Source organism: Plecotus auritus, assembly GCF_963455305.1.
Source record: "Plecotus auritus genome assembly, chromosome: 10".
In the NCBI taxonomy this organism is placed as follows: Eukaryota; Metazoa; Chordata; class Mammalia; order Chiroptera; family Vespertilionidae; genus Plecotus; species Plecotus auritus.
In genome coordinates this window covers 619,660-639,766 of record NC_137785.1, presented here as the reverse complement: position 1 = coordinate 639,766, position 20,107 = coordinate 619,660, and the positions used below count along the sequence as shown (strand labels likewise).

At 53.4% G+C, this 20,107-nt stretch overlaps 1 protein-coding gene across 1 annotated transcript; it reads right to left on the bottom strand.

The window, feature by feature from the left end:
* Positions 1–260: 260 nt before the first annotated feature.
* LOC308235033 (uncharacterized protein) lies at positions 261–14,429 on the bottom strand. The gene is made up of 5 exons (XM_080643639.1): positions 14,179–14,429; positions 7,227–7,315; positions 6,603–6,850; positions 4,467–4,593; positions 261–3,226 (listed from the first exon to the last, which is right to left on the bottom strand). Exons 3-5 carry the CDS (start codon positions 6,633–6,635, stop codon positions 1,911–1,913), a joined length of 1,476 nt encoding a protein of 491 aa, XP_080499765.1. The 5' UTR covers positions 6,636–6,850; positions 7,227–7,315; positions 14,179–14,429; the 3' UTR covers positions 261–1,910.
* Between the last annotated feature and the right edge of the window lie 5,678 nt (positions 14,430–20,107).

Below are 20,107 nucleotides of genomic sequence, written 5' to 3'. Positions count from 1 at the left end.
GCCTGCAGACTGAAGTGTCCCAGGTTCGATGCCCATTAGGGGGCCTCTAGGAGGCAGCCAATCAATGATTCTCTCTCACCATTGACATCTGTTTCTCTCTCCCTTCCTCTCTGAAATATTTTTGAAAGATTTTTTTAAAAATCACATTAACTATTGGGAGGTGTTAACTGGGCCAATTCACAATTTCAACAATCCCTCTGCTCAAATGGGCTTCTATTATGTTAATATGTTATAATGCTGACATTAAAACAAGTCCTTTTCCTCAGCAGTGTGTTTATTCAGGAACAGCCAAGAGCTGTAGTTTGGGAAGGAGAAATGTGATTGGGGGATGGGGAGAAAGTTGGGAGGGGCTGTTTTAGAGAAAAGTGAGAATTTTAGAGTGACAGTGTTTCTCATAGGGTGAGTGGCTGGAATAGCTAATCCCTTGAAGGACGTGCATTTACACTAATAGCCAAAAAGTTGGAAACAAGTCAATGTCCTCCATTAAATGTAAACATTCATAGACAGAATAGTATTCAAACGGAAGGAATAAAGTACTTCACATAAGTGTGATGGATGTGCATGAACCTCAAAAGTAATACTGTGACATGAAGGAAATAAAAATGTAAAACCTTTGAGGACAATTCATGACACGAATCATGTAAAATTCTATAAAATACAGAATCTGTGAAAGAAACTAACATCAACCCCTCCTGCCGAGAGCAGAGGGGGGAGATTTAAAAAGGGCACACAATGAGAGGAACTGGTCGTTATGATTCTGTTTGAGGGACACAAGCCAAAACGAAGCAACGACCACAGGTGCAGCCCCGACGCGTGTCAATGCGTGGAAACGGCTCCGATGGAGTGTGGCTCCCAGCACTGCTTTCCATTCTGATCCTTTGAGCAGCACAGCCCCCACAGGGGCAGGAAACTCGGACGTGGGTCTCTCTGGCCAGCATGTACTCAGTTACTCGGCTGGTCACACGAGCAGGCCACCCTGGTCTCGCTCCGTCGGCACGTCCTTCCTGTGCAGCAGCACGTCAGATGGGACAGAAGCATGCTCACACACGACTGTAACCACCATAACGACCAAAGCTGCACTGGCTGAGGCGGCCTCGCTGCGGACACTCGTCCCAGCCTCCCGCCACGGGAGCAGGCATGGAGGGCCCACCCCCCTTGTTGCCCGATGTCTCACCCAGTGCTCTGAAACAAATGATGGCTTCAGCCCAGCCCCTGCAGGCCTACAACCACGAGCAGCAGTCACCCCACGGGAGACGTGAAGGCACGTGACCCCTCCGTGTAGCAGCTGGGAAGCAGCCTCCTCACAGTGGTGCTCGGCAGATGCTGTGACCGCCCTGGGGAAGGCCACCGACTTGCATTGCGGAAGCACCGGAGGTTGTCCCAGCCTGACCTCCCCCTCTGGGCTGGCATCCAGGGAGTAAGTGAGGCCACAGAGTGCTGCCCGTCTCGCTCAGGAGGCCTGGGAGAAGGGTAACCCTTCTTTACAAGACACATTACCAGCCTGACCTTAGCCAAGAAAACTGAGTCCAGATTACGCCCTATTCGTCAGAAAAGAGACACATCCGAGGAACCTGGGAGTGGATGGCAGAGGTGGCGATGGCTTGGGAGGGCCATGAATTCAGGCAGAGGAAGCTGCGGAGTGGAAACAAAAGTTTCCCGTGCACCGGAAGAATCCATGGGGGAGGATCTCCCCGCTGTGGACGCTGAAGCAGAAAGTTCTCCGTCAGCAGAGGGCTTCCCGACAGAAAGTAGCGTGTTCCCTGAGGCGCGTCTCAGGCTTCTCCCGTGTGGACTTTCTGGGGTTAAACAAGGTTAATATCTTTAAAGAATCTCTGGGTTAAGCTGTCGTGTTAAACTGACAACAGAGCAGTGGCTGACCAGTCGCCCAAAGTCACTGTACATTCCTGAGGTCATCTGGTATGAAGTTTTCTGTGTTGAATGATGTGGGAGCTCTGGCTAAAGGATTTCCCACACTCCCCACACTCGTAAGGCCGTTCTCCCGTGTGAACTCTCTGATGCTGAATGAGGTTGGACTTTTGGCTGAAGGATTTCTCACACTCGTCACACTTATAAGGCCTGGCTCCAGTGTGAATTCTCCGGTGCTGGTTGAGAGTGGAGCTGTGGCTGAAAGATCGCCCACAATCCCCACACTCGTAAGGCCTTTCACCAGTGTGAATCCGCAGGTGCTGCACGAGTTTGCACTTGTAGCTGAAAGACTTCCCGCACTCGCTGCACTTGTACGGCCTCGCCCCGTTGTGGATTTTCTGGTGCTGGACCAGGTTGGAGCTCTGGCTGAAGGAGCTGCCACACTCGCCGCACGTGTACGGCCGGGCTCCGGTGTGCACGCGCTGGTGTTTGATGAGCGTGGAGCTGTAGCTGAAGGACTTCCTGCACTCCCCGCACTCGTACGGCTTCACCCTGTTGTGGATCTGCAGGTGCTGGACCAGCCGGAGTTTGTACGTGAAGGCTTTCCCACACTCGCTGCACTTGTAAGGCCTGGCTCCGGTGTGAATCCTGTGGTGCTGGATGAGGTAGTAGCTTTGGCTGAAGGATCTCCCGCATTCATTGCACTCGTAAGACCTTGCTCCCGGGTCAGGCGCCTGGCCATCACAGACGGGGGAGCTTTGGTGGAAGGGTTTCTCACAGGCATCACAGTCGTAATGACTCTGAGGGGGAAGCTGCTGGTGCTGAAGGGGTGTGTATTCGTGGCTGAGGGGTGGCTCGTAGTCACTCCCGGGGTAATGGCTCTCCCCGCTGTGCAAGGCCTCGCCACCCCCACACTGGATGCTGCTGGGGGGCTGGGGCCCTCTGAGAGAGGCCTGATGCTGCAGAAGACGCACCATGGCCAGGAAGTCCTCCCCGACGGCCCCACAGGTGAAGGCGAAGGGGTTCCCCGCCGCGTGGAACCTGCAGCTCGTCACGAACGAGGCCGTGTCCCCTGCGTCCACGTCGCTCCAGAGCGGCTTCTCGTCCCTGTGCTGCTCACGCAGGCCCGCAGGGAGCCAGGGCTGCCTTCCGCAGGCCTCACAGGCCTCTGGGATCTCGGTCAGGCACAGCACGTCTCCCCCGACCAGGACACACTTCTCACAGGGGTGAGCCTCCTGAGTGGCAGGATCTGGACTTGGCGTCTGGCCCAGTGATGTCCGTGCGACAGGAACACCCTGCACAGACAGCGCCGCCTCCGCCTCCGCCGCCTCCGCCTCCGCCTCCATTCCGCACCAGCAACCTGGAGGCACAGAAAGGCTGCTGAGTGCATGCTGCCCTCAGACGTGTGTGAGGGACACCCAGGAACTGAATGCAGTGCACTGCTTTGAGGTTGGTGAAAGGGGCTGCTTTGTACTAAGTCCTGGGACTCTAAAAGCCCCAAGAATTAAGGGCGTCACCCAATGACTCCTCTCTTAGGGCCTACAGAAAGGAAGGGAGAGGGAGAGAGAAACATCAGTGATGGGAGAAAATCACTGATCAGCTGCCTCCTGCACGCCCCACACTGGAGACTGAGTGGGCAAACTGGGCATCCGCCCTGACCAGGAATCAAACTGACCTCCTGGTTCATAGGTCGATGTTCAACCGCTGCGCCATGCCAACCGGGCCAGAGATTGCTTTAAAGATGTGTGCAACCCTCGCAACGTTACGTTAACTCTAACAACGGGCAACAGAGGATCAGAGTCAGGGTAGAAATGAGCCTGAGAGAAATGTTAACAAGGGGGACGGGCAGGCAGGCAAGCAGTGGGCATGGGACAGGTTCCTAGTGTGATCGGGGCACAGCCTCCTGCTGTGCCCTGCCCTGCCGCCATTCACCGTCACGTCCATCATGGGGCACCTGAGGCAACCAACCAGTGAGGAAGCAGCACTGGCCCAGAGCAATTCTGAACGTAACAGACAACAGGAAACCACTAAATGTTAGGAAGGTCAGAGGAATTTCTGAGAACAGCCCTGGGACATACAGTGACAACAGGTACGGGCCCAGGTGGGAAATTGAAGGCGGGCAGAATGGCCTGGAGGTTACCCAGCCAGGGGAGGCAGGGACGGAGAGCCAGGTCAGCTGAGGGAGCACGTTCTGGGCTGTGGCTCTGCGGGGGGTCTACCCGGGCAGGGAACTGGGAAAAGGTCTCAACCCGCGAAGAGCAGTGCACCCTGGGAGAACACGCACAGGCGGAGGCTCCAGCTGGTTCCGGAAACGAACCAACAATACTGAAGGCCAACGGCAACTAAAGGCGGAGGGCAGCGACCTGGCGGCTGAGCGTCAACCTAGGAACCAGGAGGTCAGGGTTCGATTCCGGTCGGGGCACAGGCCCGGGGTGTGGGCTCGATCCCCAGTGCGGGGCGCGCAGGAGGCAGCCGATCCGTGATTCTCTCTCATCATGGATGTTTCTCTCTCTCTCTTCCTCTCTGACATCAGTAACAATATCTTTTTAAAGAGGGAGAGGAGTCTAAGCCGGCACTGGCGGGTGTGAGGACTGACTCACCCAGTGAGGTCACCAGGGCGAAGTTCTCCAGCATCACGTCGTGGTAGAGGCATCGCTGCGTCTCGTCCAGGAGCCCCCACTCCTCCCAGGAGAAGTACACCACCAGGTCCTCGAAGCTCACACGGCCCTGCCACGAGGAGGGAGGAAGCTGCCAACAACCCTCTGCTGAGGCCCTGCGCCCCGTCCCCCTCACTCCTGCCCCAACACCCAGCCCAGGAAACGCCAGGCCTCGTCCCCACGTGGCCCAGACTCAGCAGCACCCCAGCCAGGCGGCTCCCGTAATGCCTCCCCGGTGGGCCTCCACGCTACACCCAATGTGCCTGCAACTTCACTTACACCCCAGTGCCTAGGACCGGGGCCACTGCCTCAAACACACTCTCCACGTGCACTTCTGACATGTCACCCATCACATGGCATCAAAAGTATGTGGCCCAGCCCGGCCGGCGTGGCTCAAGGGTCGCGTGTCCACCTATGAACCAGGTCAGCGTTTAATTACTAGTCAGGGCACAATCCCAGGTTGCAGGCTCGATCCCCAGTGTGGGACATGCAGATCAAGGATTCTCTCTCATCACTGATGTATGTTTCTCTCTCTCTCTCTCTTCCTCCCTCTCTGAAATCTATAAAATATGTATATCTATGTATTTTTTTAAAAGTACTTGGCACAAACAGGACCTCGTACTAGTACAGACCAAATGGACCCTCAAGTCCACTATGAAGGCCCCGTCGGCTTGGGATCCTCGCTCCTCAGCCATCGGGTATACCCAGGTCCTCTATCCCGTGCTGAACCGATGTCCCCTTTTCTTTTCTCATTTACGGGCCACGCCAACCTACTGTGTGCTGTTCTAACGTTAGTGCATGTGCTGGTGAAGAGAGCCTCAGCCCTTCTCCTCACGCCTGCCCGCGTTCCCGAGCTCCTGCTTTGCCGTGGGCCAGCACAGTCCCAGCACCTGCATCACAGCCCATCAATGAGGACCCTGTCGCAGCGACAGTCCCGTCCTGAGGTGTTGGGGATGAAGGACTTTAACACATAAATTTAGGGGACATGACTCAGCCCCTCACCTCAGAGACGAGCTCTCTCACAGCCCGACCAGCAAACCCGGCTCCAGGAAAACCCCATGAAGAATGACCTGTAGGTCAGTCCTCTCGCTCCACACCCCCGCCTTCTCCACCTTCTGTCCACTCCTCCCGTGGAAGCCTGGCTACCTGCTAGCTTACCCTTCCCTCGTCACTGTGTTTGAGAGCCGTCCCTCCAGCCGGGAGCCACTGACCTCTTCCTCCCAGCCTGTCACGCACACACCACCCGACTCCCCCCATTCAGTGCCCACCTCCTATCAGGTGCCTAATGCTGACCCTCGTCTCACAGTTCACATCTGTAGACCTTTACAGCCAACTGCCCACGCTCCGTTTTCTGAATTACGTCGAACTCTGGGCTGAAATCCCGCCTAGTCCCGACGGCTCCAGCCCAGTGAGGGCGCTCCCCAACCCTTAGCTGCTAAGAAAGAACTGCCATCCCTGACCCTCCCACTGCTCCCACCCCCATGGCTACAATTCACACACATCTCGCCCGGCCTTATGGGAACGTCCTCCCCGTTCATCCGCTGTTCTCTCTCTGTTCCCGTCAATTTGCATAGACTGGCCCCTGTGCCGGGAAAAGCCTCCACAGGACCAGCCTGGGTTTGATGCCTCTCCCGCAGATGCAGAGGACCAGGACCCCCTCACGCGTGCCGACAGTGCTAGGAACCCGTGGGCAGAGGGAGGGGACGGAGACGGAGGTGGAGCTCGTGGGCTCCAATCCCCCCGCACCTGGGCCACTGCTGGAGCCAGGACACCCAGGCCAACTGTCTCCACGCGGGATTCGATCCTCAGTGCTCAGCCCCGTCATCAGCCTCTCTACTCTGTCCTCCGGCGAACAGCCTCCTGGCGAGCCTTTACATCCCCCACGCCCATCGTGTTTCTCCTCTGGTGACCCCCGCCCCGCCCCACGGCCGGTGACTGCCACGCACCCCTCCAGCTCCCCCTCTCTGCGGGGCTGGCCTGTGGGTGTGGCCACGAGGCCTCACGGTCCCGGGTGCCCCGCCCCTGGGGCTTTAGGGCTTGCTGGGGGTGTGGGTGTGGGGGGCGGGGGGGTGCACTCACCTCGGCCAGGCCCCTCAGAGAGGCCACTGCCATTGCACTCTGAGCCACAAGGGCAGCGGCGCCCGCCCCGCCTTCTCTGTCCGGTCTTCGCACCCAGAGCCTCCGCACGAGGAGCCGTCACCAGGGGGATGCCGCCAGCCCGGGGCCTTCATTGGCTCCACCAGACGCCACTCCACGCAGGGCTCTCTGGGCGGTGACGTCCCCACAGCTCCACAGGCCTCCGCGCCGGCAGCCCACAGCGGAACCTCCTGGAACAGGCAGAGGGGAACAGAGGGGAAGCAGCAGTGCCAGGGGTGTCAGGCTGCAAGGTCAGCTTTTTCTTAAAGGGGCCGTGCCCGGACTCCTGGGGAGCTGCCAGCAACTGACCGCTTATGTGTTTAGAGACGTGACCTCAGACGCCAGGAAGGACCCCATTCCTCCCACCTCTTCTACCAGCCAATTTCACGGTCACACAGCCCATCGCTGACACCAACGCTGCGCTCCAGCTCCTGTGTCTGCTGAGCGGAGCCTCTGTCACCACGTGTGTTAGTCCCATTTGGCGGCCAGACCGGCCAGGGGAGGGGGAGGGAGGGGAGGGTGCTTCCTCCCCCACAGGCGACAAGCAAAGGAAGCACGTGTGCTCACCAGGATCAGGATGGGCCTGTGGCTCCCGCTTCCCAGGAAGGTCCGAACGCAGTCCCGTGCTGAGCGCGTCCAGCGTTCACTGCTTAGACCTGTCAAGCAGGACACAGAGCCGTTAGTCCATGCATGAGGCCAACACATGACACGAAAATCAGATTCTGACAGTATTTCCTGAATCTCTCCATTCTGTCGGGAATATTCCAGGGAAATGTGCGTGTCACTCTCATAACGTGTCAGTGGCTACCCCAAGAGCTTCAGGACCCAGGAGAGGAAAGAACTGAGCTGAGGTGCTGAGACAAAGCCATCGGCCTGCAACCTGCTCAGGAGGCAATTCCCGCTGGGGGAAACCCATGTCCTTCCGTGTAAGTCTCTCATCACGGATGTCACTGTCTCTCCCTCTCCCTTCCTCTCTGAAATCAGTAAACTATATTAAAAAACAACAATCGAGCAGCGTTATAAAGAACAAATAAGAGGGTTGGGGGGTGGGGAAGAGATGAGACAAAGATAAAAACACAGTGACCCACAACCTATGGGACACGGCCAAACAGTTCTGAGAGGAAAATCATACAGCAACATAGGCTTACCTCAAATACAAAACACACACACACACACACACACACACACACACACACACACACACACACCCTATCTAATAAAGAGGGAATATGCTAACTGACCATCACTCCGTCACAAAGATGCTGCACCCACAGCTGAGGCCAAGTTCCCACAAGGAGCCTTAACAAGCAATCAGCAGGGACCTGAGGCTACGCCCTCCCCCGCCCCCGTGGGGCTTGACGGGGGACCTCAAGGTGCGCTTCCCGTCCTGGTGCTGGGCTAGGGGACCTCAGGCTACTCCCCCAACCCCAGCGGCAGGCCAGGGGACCTCAGGCCGTGCCCCGCACCAGGTGGGGCTTGACAGGGAACTTCACGCCATGCTCCCCACCCCAGAACTGGGCCAGGGGACCTGAGGCTGTGACCCCCGCCCAGCGGGGCTTGATGGGGGACCTCAAGGTGCACCCCCAGTGCTGGGTCAGGGGAACTCAGGCTGCGCCCCTGCCCAGCAGGACTTGACGGGGAACCTGAGGCTGCGCCCCCCTGCCGGTGGGGCTTGATGGGGGACCTGAGGCTGGGCCCCGCACCCCAGCCTGGTGGGGCGTGACAGGGTATCTCAGGCCTTGTCCCCCACCTGGTGGGGCTTGACGGAGGACCTCAGGCCACACCCCCTGCTGGGCAGGGCTTGACAAGGGTGGGACTGGCCGGGTCTGGATTTAGCCCAGTGGGGGGACCGGCCGGGTCTGGGTCTCACGGGATTTTGAGGTGCATGTGGGTGGGCAGGGACTTGACTCTGGGTCCCGTGGTGAGCCCCAGACTCTGACAGGAGGAAGGTTTTCATATACATTTTACTAATTTTTTTTCATCTCTGACACTTCTATTATAGAGAAAGGGCAAATAGCAATATTAAATTATTTCCTCCAATTAATCCCCTTTTATTTTTTTTTAAGATATTTTATTGATTTTTTACAGAGAGGAAGGGAGAGGGATAGAGAGTTAGAAACATCGATGAGAGAGAAACATCGATCAGCTGCTTCCTGCACACCCCCTACTGGGGATATGCCCGCAACCAAGGTACATGCCCTTGACCGGAATCGAACCTGGGACCCTTCAGTCCGCAGGCCAACGCTCTATCCACTGAGCCAAACCAGTTTCGGCGAATTAATCCCCTTTTAATGTGCACGAATTTCGTGCACCGGGTCACTAGTTAATAAATAAAAGAATAAAGGTCAGACAGGAAGTAAACAAAACAGCCTAAAAAATACAAAAGTTTAATGAAAAAAGGAGGTGGCTCTTTAACAAGATAAGCAAAATTGATAAACTAACCAGATTCAGCAAAGAAAAAGAGGACCCAAATAAAATCAGAATCAAGGAGAAATGATAACCGACACCACAGAACTACAAAAGCATCGTAAGAAAACGTAATCAGTGCAAGCGTCGGCCGGCCTTCCCCCGCCTGCAGGCACCCGGCTTCCCTCTGGCACCCGGGACCCGGGCTTCCCTCGCAGCCACGGCTTCGTCTGGAAGGTCAGCCGGTCTAATTAGCATACTACCTTTTATTATTATAGAAGACAGATAGATAATCTGAGTAAATGCCAACAAATTAGCCTAAAGAGAAAAATTTCTGAAAACAGAAACAATGAACACACCAGACCAGTAACAACAAACAAAAGCCCTGGACCCGATGGCATCACAGGTGAATTTAGTCCAAAAAACTCAACAAGAGTAGCCTCCCAAACGTGTTTACAAGGCCATCGTTACCTGAAACCAAAACCAGGCAAAGGCATCACAAAAAAAGGATGTTATAGGCCAATAACCCTCAAAAATAAAAGAAAGAAAATGAGCAAACTGAATTCAGCAACACATTACAAAGATCGGCCCCGATGCCGTCCCACAAGGCTGCAGGCTCGATTCCCAGTTAGGACACATGCCCGGGACTGTGGGTTCAATCCCTGGTTGGGTATGTGCTCGAGGCAATCCACCGATGTTTCTTTCTCACACTGATGTTTCTCACGCTCGCTCCACCTCTCCCTTCCTCTCTCTCTCAAATCAATAAAAATATGTATTTGGGTGAGGATTAAAAACAAAACAAAACAAAGCAAAAAAAACAGAGGGAGCCCTAGCCAGTTTGACTCGGTGCACAGACCGTTGGCCCAGAGACTGAAGAGACAAGGGTTCAATTCCGGTCAAGGGCCGGTACCAGTTGCTGGCTTGATCCCCTGGTGGGGGCGCATGTGGGAGGCAACCAACTGATGTCTCTCTCACTCCTTTCCTCTCAGTGGGAAAACAGCCTCCGCTGAGGATTAACAACAACGAAAAAACAGAGAGATCACACACTGTGATCAAGTGGGGTTTGTTCCTCGGATGCAAAGATGGTTCAATATATGCAAACCAATGAACATGACGCTACATAAACACAACGGTGTGATCATATCCATAGCTGCAGAAAAAGCACAAGATCCAACGTCTAGCCCTGGCCCGTTTGGCTCAGTGGATAGAGCAGCGGCCTGCGGACTGAAGGGTTCTGGATCACATTCCTGGTCAGGGCACATGCCCGGGTTTCGGGCTCGATCCCCAGTGGGAGAATGCGGGCGGCAGCCGATTGGTGGTTCTCTCTCATCATTGATGTTTCTATCTCTCTCTCCCTCTTCCTTCCTCTCTGAAGTTAAAAATACATATATATCCAACATATATACACTCACACACACACACACATATTTATTTATTTGTTTTGGAGAGAGAAGGAGAGGGAGCGAGAGAAACATCGTTCGGTTGCCTCCCATCTGCACCCTGGCTGGGGATCACACCCACAACCTGGGTATGTGCCTGATCAGAATCGAGTTAGTGACCTTTCAGTTAGCTGGACAACACTCAACCACTAAGCCACGCCAACCAGGCCCAACAGCCGGTAGAGTGGGAATAGAAGGAACATAATGCAACATCATGAAGGCCACATGGCAAACCAACAGCTAACGTCATACTCAATGGAGAAGTCATCAAAATTAAAAAGAAGTAAAACAGACATTATCTGCAGATGACATACTACTATACATGGACAACTCTACAGAATCCACCAAAAAAAATCTATTAGAACTGACAAATTCAGAAGAGTAGTGGGATGCAAAATGAATATTTGGAAACCAGATGCATTTTATACCAATAACCCAGCAAAGCTATCATTCAGAATTGAAGGGCAGATAAAGAGCTTCACAGATAAGAAAAAGCTGAAGGAGTTCATCACCACCAAACCAGTATTATATGAAATGCTGAAAGGTATTTTTTTTTCTAATATATATTTTTTTATTGATTTCAGAGAGGAAGAGAGGAGAGAGAGATAGAAACATCAATGATGAGAGAGAATCATTGATCGGCTGCCTCCTGCACACCCCACCACTGGGGATCGAGCTGCAACCCAGGCATGTGCCCTTGGCCAGAATCGAACCTGGGACCCTTCAGTCCGCAGGCTGACGCTCTATCCACTGACACAAGCCGGCTAGGGCTGAAAAGTATTCTTTAAGAAGAGGAAGAAGAAGAAAAAGGTAAAGATAAAAATTATGAACAACAAATACATATCTATCAACAAGTGCATCTAAAAATCAAGTGAATAAAAAATCTGATGAACAGAATAATCTGGTGAATATAATAGAATCAGGGGCATAGAAAGGGAGTGGCCTGACAATCCTCGGGGGAAAGGGGTGTGGGGGTGCGAGAAGAGACTGGACAAAAAGCGTGCACCTATGGATGAGGACAGTGGGGGGGGAGGTAAGGGCGGGGGGGTGGGAATTGCGTGGAGGGGAGCTACGGGGGGAAAAAAGAGGAACAACTGTAATCATCTGAACAATAAAGATTTAATAAAAAATAAAAAAAGAATCTGAACTATAACAATCCTCAGTCCTGGATCTTGAACTTACCCTCGCTTTCCTCACCTCCCTTTAAATAAGGAAAATGAAATCTTACTAGACACAAAAACAAATACTAATGATTTCACTTACATGTGGACTCTAAAAAACAAAATAAATGAACACACAAAACAAAAAACCCTCATGGATACACAGCTCATAGGTGAAAAGGGGAAGGGATTAAGAAATACAAATTGGCAATTACAAGAGTCCTGGGGTTGTAAAGAACAGTGTAAGAAACATCGGGTGGGGTGTCCCTCAGCCCCGCCGGCACCCCCCCCCCCCCCCCCCCCCCCCCCCCCCCGCAGTCCGGGAGCCCTCAGGGGATGTCCATCTGATGGCTTAGGCCTGCTAGCTGTCAGCCGGACATCCCTAGCGCTGCCTGGGAGGCAGGAGAGGCTCCCGCCACTGCCACGGTACTCGCCAGCCGTGAGCCCGGCTCAGGGCTTCTGGCTGAGCAGCACTCCCTTTGGTAGCGCACTGACCACCAAGGGCAGCTCCTGCATTGAGCGTCTGCCCCCTGGTGGTCAGTTCTCATCATAGAGACCGGTCGTTCTGCCGTTTGGTCTATTTGCATATTACCCTTTTATTCTATAGGATTTTATAGGATTATGGTGCCAGGTGGGTACTAGACATTTGCACAACTACTTATTGGGGAATCATTTCTATGATGTACACCTGAAATTAATAAAATATTAAATGTCAATGAAATTGAAAAATGAACAATGGCTGGTGTGCTTAATTGGTTAGAGCACTGGCCCCTGAGCAGCACATGGGGGATGAAACCAATCAATGTTTCTCTTTCTTTCTCCCTCCCTCTATAAAAATCAGTAGAATATTCTGGGGTGAGGATTAAAAGAAAAATTAAAAATTTCTGCAAAAAAGTAGTTAAAAATTGTAATTCTTTGAAGGGGTTTGCATGGGTGGGTAGGGTAGGAAAAGGGACAGATTAGGGGTGTTTCTGAGTACTTCTAAAGCTGATCAAACTGTGTATCTGAGAAGATTTGTGGGGTTTTTTTTAAATAACTTTTTATTGATTTCAGAGAGGAAGGAAGAGAGAGAGAGAGAGATAGAAACATCAATGATGAGAATGAATCATTGATTGGCTACCTCCTGCATCCCCCTACTGGGGATCTAGCCCAAAAACTGGGTATGTGCCCTCACTAGAAATCAAACTGTGATCTCCTGGTTCATGGGTTGACACTCAACACCAGCCAATCAAGATTTGGTTATTTTGACTCAAGGTAGTACATTTGCACAACTACATCAGAGCTACAGAATGTTTTCAAAGCCACTCACAATCTTCTTTTCATAGCCAGAACCTACTGGAAACGTGTGTCCACCAGTTTTGTGTTTTCTTTTCTTTTTTAAAAAAACGTATTTTATTGATTTTTTACAGAGAGGAAGGGAGAGGGATAGAGAGTTAGAAACATCGATGACAGAGAAACATCGATCAGCTGCCTCCTGCACACCTCCCACTGGGGATGTGCCCGCAACCAAGGTACATGCCCTTGACCGGAATCGAACCCGGGACCCTTCAGTCTGCAGTAAAAAGTCAATAAAATATACTAAAAAATAAACAAATAAAATCTTTTTTTTTTAAAGAGAAAAAACAATGAATTCATAAATGAGTGGAAGAGCAAAACCCTGTCTCTCTTTCCCCCGTCCGCTCTCAAGTCAGTCAACCAGGGCAACCTCCTTGGGTCCGAGTCCCCTCCGGGCTAGAGGGAGTCTCTCTCTCCCCCCCCATAAAACTCTGCTTTCGCTTAAAACAATAAAATAAAATCAGTCACATTAATAAATTAAGTTCAATAAATCCACCCTGGCGTGAGGAGCATGTAGGCAGGGCACACAGACTAGTAATGCAGGCGCGACGGGGCCTCCACCCCCGTGCCCCGCAGGCAACGCGCACCCTGGCTTCCCCGGTTCCCCGGCTTCCCCGGTCCCCCGGCTTCCTCGGCCCCCCGGCTTTCCCGGTCCCCCGGCTTCCCCGGCCCCCCGGCTTTCCCGGTCCCCCGGCTTCCCCGGCCCCCCGGCTTTCCCGGTCCCCCAGCTTCCCCGGCCCCCCGGCTTCCCCGGCCCCCCGGCTTTCCCGGTCCCCCGGCTTCCCCGGCCCCCCGGCTTTCCCGGTCCCGCGGCTTCCCCGGTCCCCCGGCTTCCCCGGTCCCCCGGCTTCCCCGGTTCCCCTACTTCCCCGGTCCCCCGGCTTTCCCGGTCCCCCGGTCCCGCGGCTTTCCCGGTCCCGCGGCTTCCCCGGCCCCCCGGCTTCCCCGGTCCCGCGGTTCCGCACGGACCGGTTCCACGGGCTGAACCCTCTCCCACAGCCCGTCACACCCCAACAGGGCGCTCCACGTCCACGCCCGCGACCAGGAACGGGAGGGACCCCAGCTCCGAGCGCCTCGCGGTCCCGACGCGGGGCCTGGGCGGCAGGAGGGGACGGGCGCCCGCCCCCGGGCTGTACGGTGGGGAGGGGGAAGCGGGGAGGCCCCGCGGGACGCGCTCACCTCAGCCGGGCGCCTCGGCGCCGCCGCCGCCATCCGGGTCTGTGGGCGGAGCGGGGCGGCGGTTCGCGTCCCGGCCCCGGTGCGGACCATCACCGGTGGCGCGTCAGCCGAGCCTCGCACCCGCTTTCCTGCGGCCGACACGACCCTTCCGGCGTCTTCTCCGCCTCGTCCACCCGGCCACCGACCCCCGCGCTCAGGAACCGCCGCCGGGAGGAACACACCCAACCAGCCAAAATGACCGCCGGGAGGAGGACGCCGGAAGTCCCGCCCCACGCTCGGGGCCACACCAGGGGACGCCTCCATCCCGGGCCCTCATTGGTCCGGCGTGGCTGCCACTCGGCGCAGAGGACGCCGGGTAATGTAGTTCCCACGGTCTGATGCTGGCGCTGCCTCTGCTGCTGTGGCTGGGACCTCCCGCAGGAAAATGTGGACCCGCCCGGCGCTGGGAAACCGCGTCTATGGGTGCGAGGGCTTGGAGCGACCTCGGTCCCTCCTTAAAGCACCAGGACTCGGGTTTCCGGGGAGAGTTGCGTGTTGCCTGCCCCCTTTTCACCTAAGTGTTTGGAGACATTAGCTCCAACTTCTGTGAAGTTTAGCTAGTTCTCAGGAGCTAAAGGTCCTATTTCAGATGCACCCCCACCCCCACCCCCACCCCCCCGCCAGCCCTGCCCCTCAAGGCTTCAGAGCCAGTGGAGCATACAGTTCCAGAGTTTTCACCACCCGCTGCTTCACCAGAATTATTTCCGTTCCCGGCTTTGAATCAAGAAAAAGACATTGTTAATAGATTTTTTGCAATTTGCATTTTTCCCGCTGGGAGTGCCTTCCATTGATTTCAGCTCCTCACTGGGAAATAATGATCACTTTTTTATCTTTTTTTTAAAAAAATATATTTTATTGATTTTTTACAGAGAGGAAGAGAGAGGGATAGAGAGTTAGAAACATCGATGAGAGAGAGACAACGATCAGCTGCCTCCTGCATGCCCTCCACTGAGGATGTGCCCGCAACCCGGGTACATGCCCTTGACCGGAATCGAACCTGGGACCCCCCAGTCCGCAGGCCGACGCTCTATCCACTGAGCCAAACTGCTTAGGGCATGATCACTTTTCTTGTGATTGCAGGGACTCACTTCCTTGGGGAAGCGAACTTATCTCAGAAAAGAAAAAAAAAAAAAAAAGGTTTAAAATGCAAAATTGCCCTGACGTGTGCGGCTCCTTTAGTTGGGATAAGGAGTGGTGAATTCCACCCCCCCCCCCCCCCCGCAGGGCAGCCTTTTTAAAAAAAAAAATTTTTTTTAATTCATTTCAGAGTGTTGTGGGGTTGAACCCTGGAGTCTAAATAAGACCACCGGAGGCTGCTGATGGATTAAAAAAAGTAGGCGAGCCCTAACCGGTTTGGCTCAGTGGATAGAGCGTCGGCCTGCGGACTGAAGGGTCCCGGGTTCGATTTCGGTCAAGGGCATGTACCTGGGTTGCGGGCACATCCCCAGTAGGGGGCGTGCAGGAGGCAGCTGATCGATGTCTCTCTCTCATCGATGTTTCTAACTCTCTATCCCTCTCTCTTCCTCTCTGTAAAAAATCAATAAAATATATTAAAAAAATTTTTCAAAAAAAAAAAAAAAAGCAGGCGAGGATTTATTGAGCTGGCCAGGACGGCCGCGAGAGCACCACACGCAGGTGGAGTCCACCCTCACGTCCGTGCTGTTTCAGGTGGAGGCAGTCCTTTTAAAGGTCTAACCCACAAAAATTCTCCTTTGTTCTAAACGAGCCCCCAGCCACAACCTGCTGGACGTCGGATTGGCATGTGGACCTATCTTGCGAAAGCAGATGGTACAGAAGCAGAACTGAGCAAAGTTAATCATCTCTAAAAGTTGTCTGCCGTTTCAACTCCTGGAGCCACTGAGTCAGTGGGGATCCATCTCCTGTGGTTCTGGTCCACAGGCACAGGAGAATAACCTTTGTGATGTGGGATGGGTTTGTGTGCTGAGGTAACTACCCTATTGTTTAAGCAAGTAAGTGTGTGCAGAAGCCAGAATAGCAGGGTTAACATTCAAACAGCAGTTTTTACCCAAGTATGGTTGCTGTCGTACTTCAAGAGAAGGGAGATGCCCTAACCGGTGTGGCTCAGTGGATGGAGCATTGGCCTGCAGACTGAAGGGTCCCAGGTTCGATTCCGGTCAAGGGCATGTACCTTGGTTGCGGGCTCATCCCCGGTAGGGGACGTGCAGGAGGCAGCTGATGGATGTTTCTCTCTCATCGATGTTTCTGACTCTCTATCCCTCTCCCTTCCTCTCTGTGAAATATCAATAAAATATATTAAAAAAAAAAAAAAAAGAAGGGAGATAGAAACATCAATGATGACAGTCATGGATCGGCTGCCTCCTGCACTACGCAGTCAGGGGATGGAGCCCACAACCTGGGCATGTGCCCCGACCGGGAATCTAACCGTGACCTCCTGGTTCATCGGACGATGCTCAACCACTGAGCCACGCCAGCCTGTTGATGTTTCTCTTTCACGTTGAAGTTTCCTTTTTTCCCCTTCCTCTCTAAAAAATCAATAAAAACAAAATGCAAAATTACAGAAAGCTATTAACAATGGGCTGTATAGCGATTAGGCAATAGTTCCGGTGAAGCATTGGTGGATGGTGAAAACAGTTAAGACCTCAGAGAAGTTTAAGCAGTGAAGTCTGAGAGAGCAGAATTAAGGTGAGCACGTGACTGGAATGGTCACCCAAGGTTTTGCGATTCTTCATACTTTTTAAAACATTTTTTTTTTATTGATTTCAGATGAAGTATGGTAGCAACCATACTTGGGTAAAAATTGCTGTTTAATATTTTAACCTTGCTGTTTTGGGTTCTGTACTCATTTAAAAGTTATTTTGAGCCGAAACCGGTGCGGCTCAGTGGATGGAGCGTCGGCCTGCGGACTGAAAGGTCCCGGGTTCGATTCCGGTCAAGGGCATGTACCTGGGTGGCGGGCACATCCCCAGTGGGGAGTGTGCAGGAGGCAGCTGATGGATGTTTCTCTCTCATCGATGTTTCTAACTCTCTATCCCTCTCCCTTCCTCTCTGTAAAAAATCAATAAAATATATTTTTTAAAAAAAGACTGGAGCATGAGGAAGCCGTCCCAAGCCTTGTGACGCAGACCCATCCTGAACAAGGGGCTGGGGTCAGCTTTGGTCTCCTAGCCGTCCAAGAAGTCCGGGAGGCAGCAGCAAGAGCTCCGTCATTCTGGCTGCGTGCTGCCCTCCGGACTGGTCGCTGGCACCGTCCTGACGCTCAGGGACAGCGCAGTTCCAGTGCCTGAAGCTTCAAATCATCCCCTGCCCAAGCAGGGGTCCCTCACAAAAGCACAGCCACAGAGCTTCCAGGCGGGCTCACCGTCCTGGGCTCTGAGCTCTCTACCTCCGCCCTCTGCTCTCTGGCCCCCTGGCCCCAAGCAGGTTTGGAAAGTGCCTGGGCAGGGTGGAAAGGTGCCACCTCACCTGCCATACCAACCTCCCTTCAAGGCTACAACCCTGTGCTGTCCGCTGTCCAAACCCTGAAATTCGTTGCTTCATGTACTTTGGGTTTTTTTGTTTTGTTTTGTTTTTATATATTTTATTGATTTTTTACAGAGAGGAAGGGAGAGGGATAGAGAGTTAGAAACGTCGATGAGCCCTGACCGGTGTGGCTCAGTGGATAGAGCGTCGGCCTGTGGACTGAAGGGTCCCAGGTTCGATTCCGGTCAAGGGCATGTACCTTGGTTGCGGGCACATCCCCAGTGGAGGGTGTGCAGGAGGCAGCTGATCGATGTTTCTCTCTCATCGATGTTTCTAACTCTCTATCCCTCTTCCTTCCTCTCTGTAACAAATCAATAAAATATATATTAAAAAAAAAAAAGAAAGAAACATCGATGAGGGAGAAACATCCATCAGCTGCCTCCTGCAAACCTCCTACTGGGGATGTGCCCGCCACCAAGGTACATGCCCTTGACCGGAATCGAACCTGGGACCCTTCAGTCCGCAGGCCAATGCTCTATCCACTGAGCCACACCAGTTAGGGCTGGGTTGTTGTTTTTTAAAATATTTTATTGATTTTTTACAGAGAGGAAGGGAGAGGGATAGAGAGTCAGAAACATCGATGAGAGAGAAACATCGATCAGCTGCCTCCTGCACACCCCCCACTGGGGATGTGCCCGCAATCAAGGTACGTGCCCTTGACCGGAATCGAACCTGGGACCCTTCAGTCTGCAGGCCGACGCTCTATCCACCGAGCCAAACCGGGTAGGGTGCTTCATGTACTTTGTTGAGCTGGTGTGGCTCAGCTGGTTGGAGTGTAATCCTGTACGCCAAAGGTGGTGGGTTCGATTCCCCTGGAGAGCACATACCCAGGTGGTTTGGTCTGGTTGGGGCCTGTGTGGGAGGCGACCTGCAGGGAGCGGCTATAGGGTTAAGCCTCGGACTGACCTGCTGGCAAAGCCTCAAACAAGTCCCAGCTTAGAGGCCACAGCCCTCGTTGCATCATTGAGCTTGACCTTACGCCACCCCCGAGATCCTTCCTGGGTAGCTAATGGGTTGTGGGAGGTGCAGGAAGTGCTGTCAAAACAAGCAACACTCACCAAGGACATTGTAACTATGGAGACCACTACCTTGTTTACCTCTGGCTATAAAATAAAGGCTCAGCTTGCCGTCTGGATCTTTCTCTGTGGCCTCAGCCGGGCCCAGGAGATCCACCTAGACCAGCCGTGGGCAAACTACGGCCCACGGGCCGGATCCGGCCCGTTCGGCTGTTCTATCCGGCCCGCGGAGCCGAAAGAGCGGAGGGTTCTCTTGCTCTCCCCTCTGCTCCTTCCCCAGCAGCAGTGTTAACATGGCAACGTCGGGAAACACGGCTGCAGCTCCTCCTTCTGAGTGGGCGGATTTATATCCCCATTCAGTAGAAGGAACAACCTCTCAGTCTTCCAGAGGCTCCTTGTAATGCCCACGGACGCGTCCCCGACATCACCCTGGGAATGCGTAGACACGTGATCGTGGTGATGTAGGGAGACACGCCCCTGGAGAGCACAGGATCAGAGCCTTTCTGAGGTAGGATTAAGAGCTCTACTCAAACACAATTTTTTCCTGTTCCCACATTCTGTACATCACAATGACTTGTTAATAAAACAACAAAGACTTTCAGCTTTTGGGGCTTGTATCCACTGCAGTTTTTTTTCCCACTGCGGACGCGTGCAGCAGGGAAAAAGACAGAGGACATGTCACACTAGCCGTGCTGCGGCTGCATTTTTTTGCTGATACGGATGCGGTATCAGTAACGCTACCGTGGCCACTAACCGCACGTGTTAGCGGCAAAACAAATGTATTTTGCGCTGCGTTTGCTTCTCCCCCTTGCGCCTGTAAAAACGCGTGCTACAGGGCATTTGTGTTAACATGCACCACTGCACATTAGCATAAACGCTGGTGTTAAAATGTTTGAAATGAATAAAACTATTGAAATAATAAAAAAAAGACCGTACCCTTTTATGTAATGATGTTTACTTTGAATTTATATCAGTTCACACAAACACTCCATCCATGCTTTTGTTCCGGCCCTCCGGTCCAGTTTAAGAACCCGTTGTGGCCCTCGAGTCAAAAAGTTTGCCCACCCCTGACCTAGACCCAGCATATTCTCTTTGTCTGTTTTCATCCTTCCTGGCCCTCCCTCAGGCTCGCCGAACCCTTGGCTGTGCTGGCGCGGCACAGCGAACAATTTATGTTTCTCTCTCACATCGATGTTTTTCCAGCTCTCTCCCCATCCCTCTCTAAAAAAGTAAAAGAACTGGCAGTCAAAAATGCATAAAATAAACTAATTTATTGGCTACCATCGATTCCTGAAGACATTGGTGCTTTAATCTCTCACATTATCTAGACCAGCCTTGGGCAAACTACGGCCCGCGGGCCGGATCCGGCTGTT

Excerpts from the sequence above, each read along its gene's own strand:
- LOC308235033 (XM_080643639.1), bottom strand. The coding sequence starts at position 6,635 with ATGGCAGTGGCCTCTCTGAGGGGCCTGGCCGAG. Across the intron at positions 4,594-6,602 it reads CTCTGAGGGGCCTGGCCGAG|GGCCGTGTGAGCTTCGAGGA; the intron begins GTGAGTGCACCC and ends TCCTCGTGGCAG. Across the intron at positions 3,227-4,466 it reads CGCCCTGGTGACCTCACTGG|GTTGCTGGTGCGGAATGGAG; the intron begins GTGAGTCAGTCC and ends CTGTGCCTCCAG.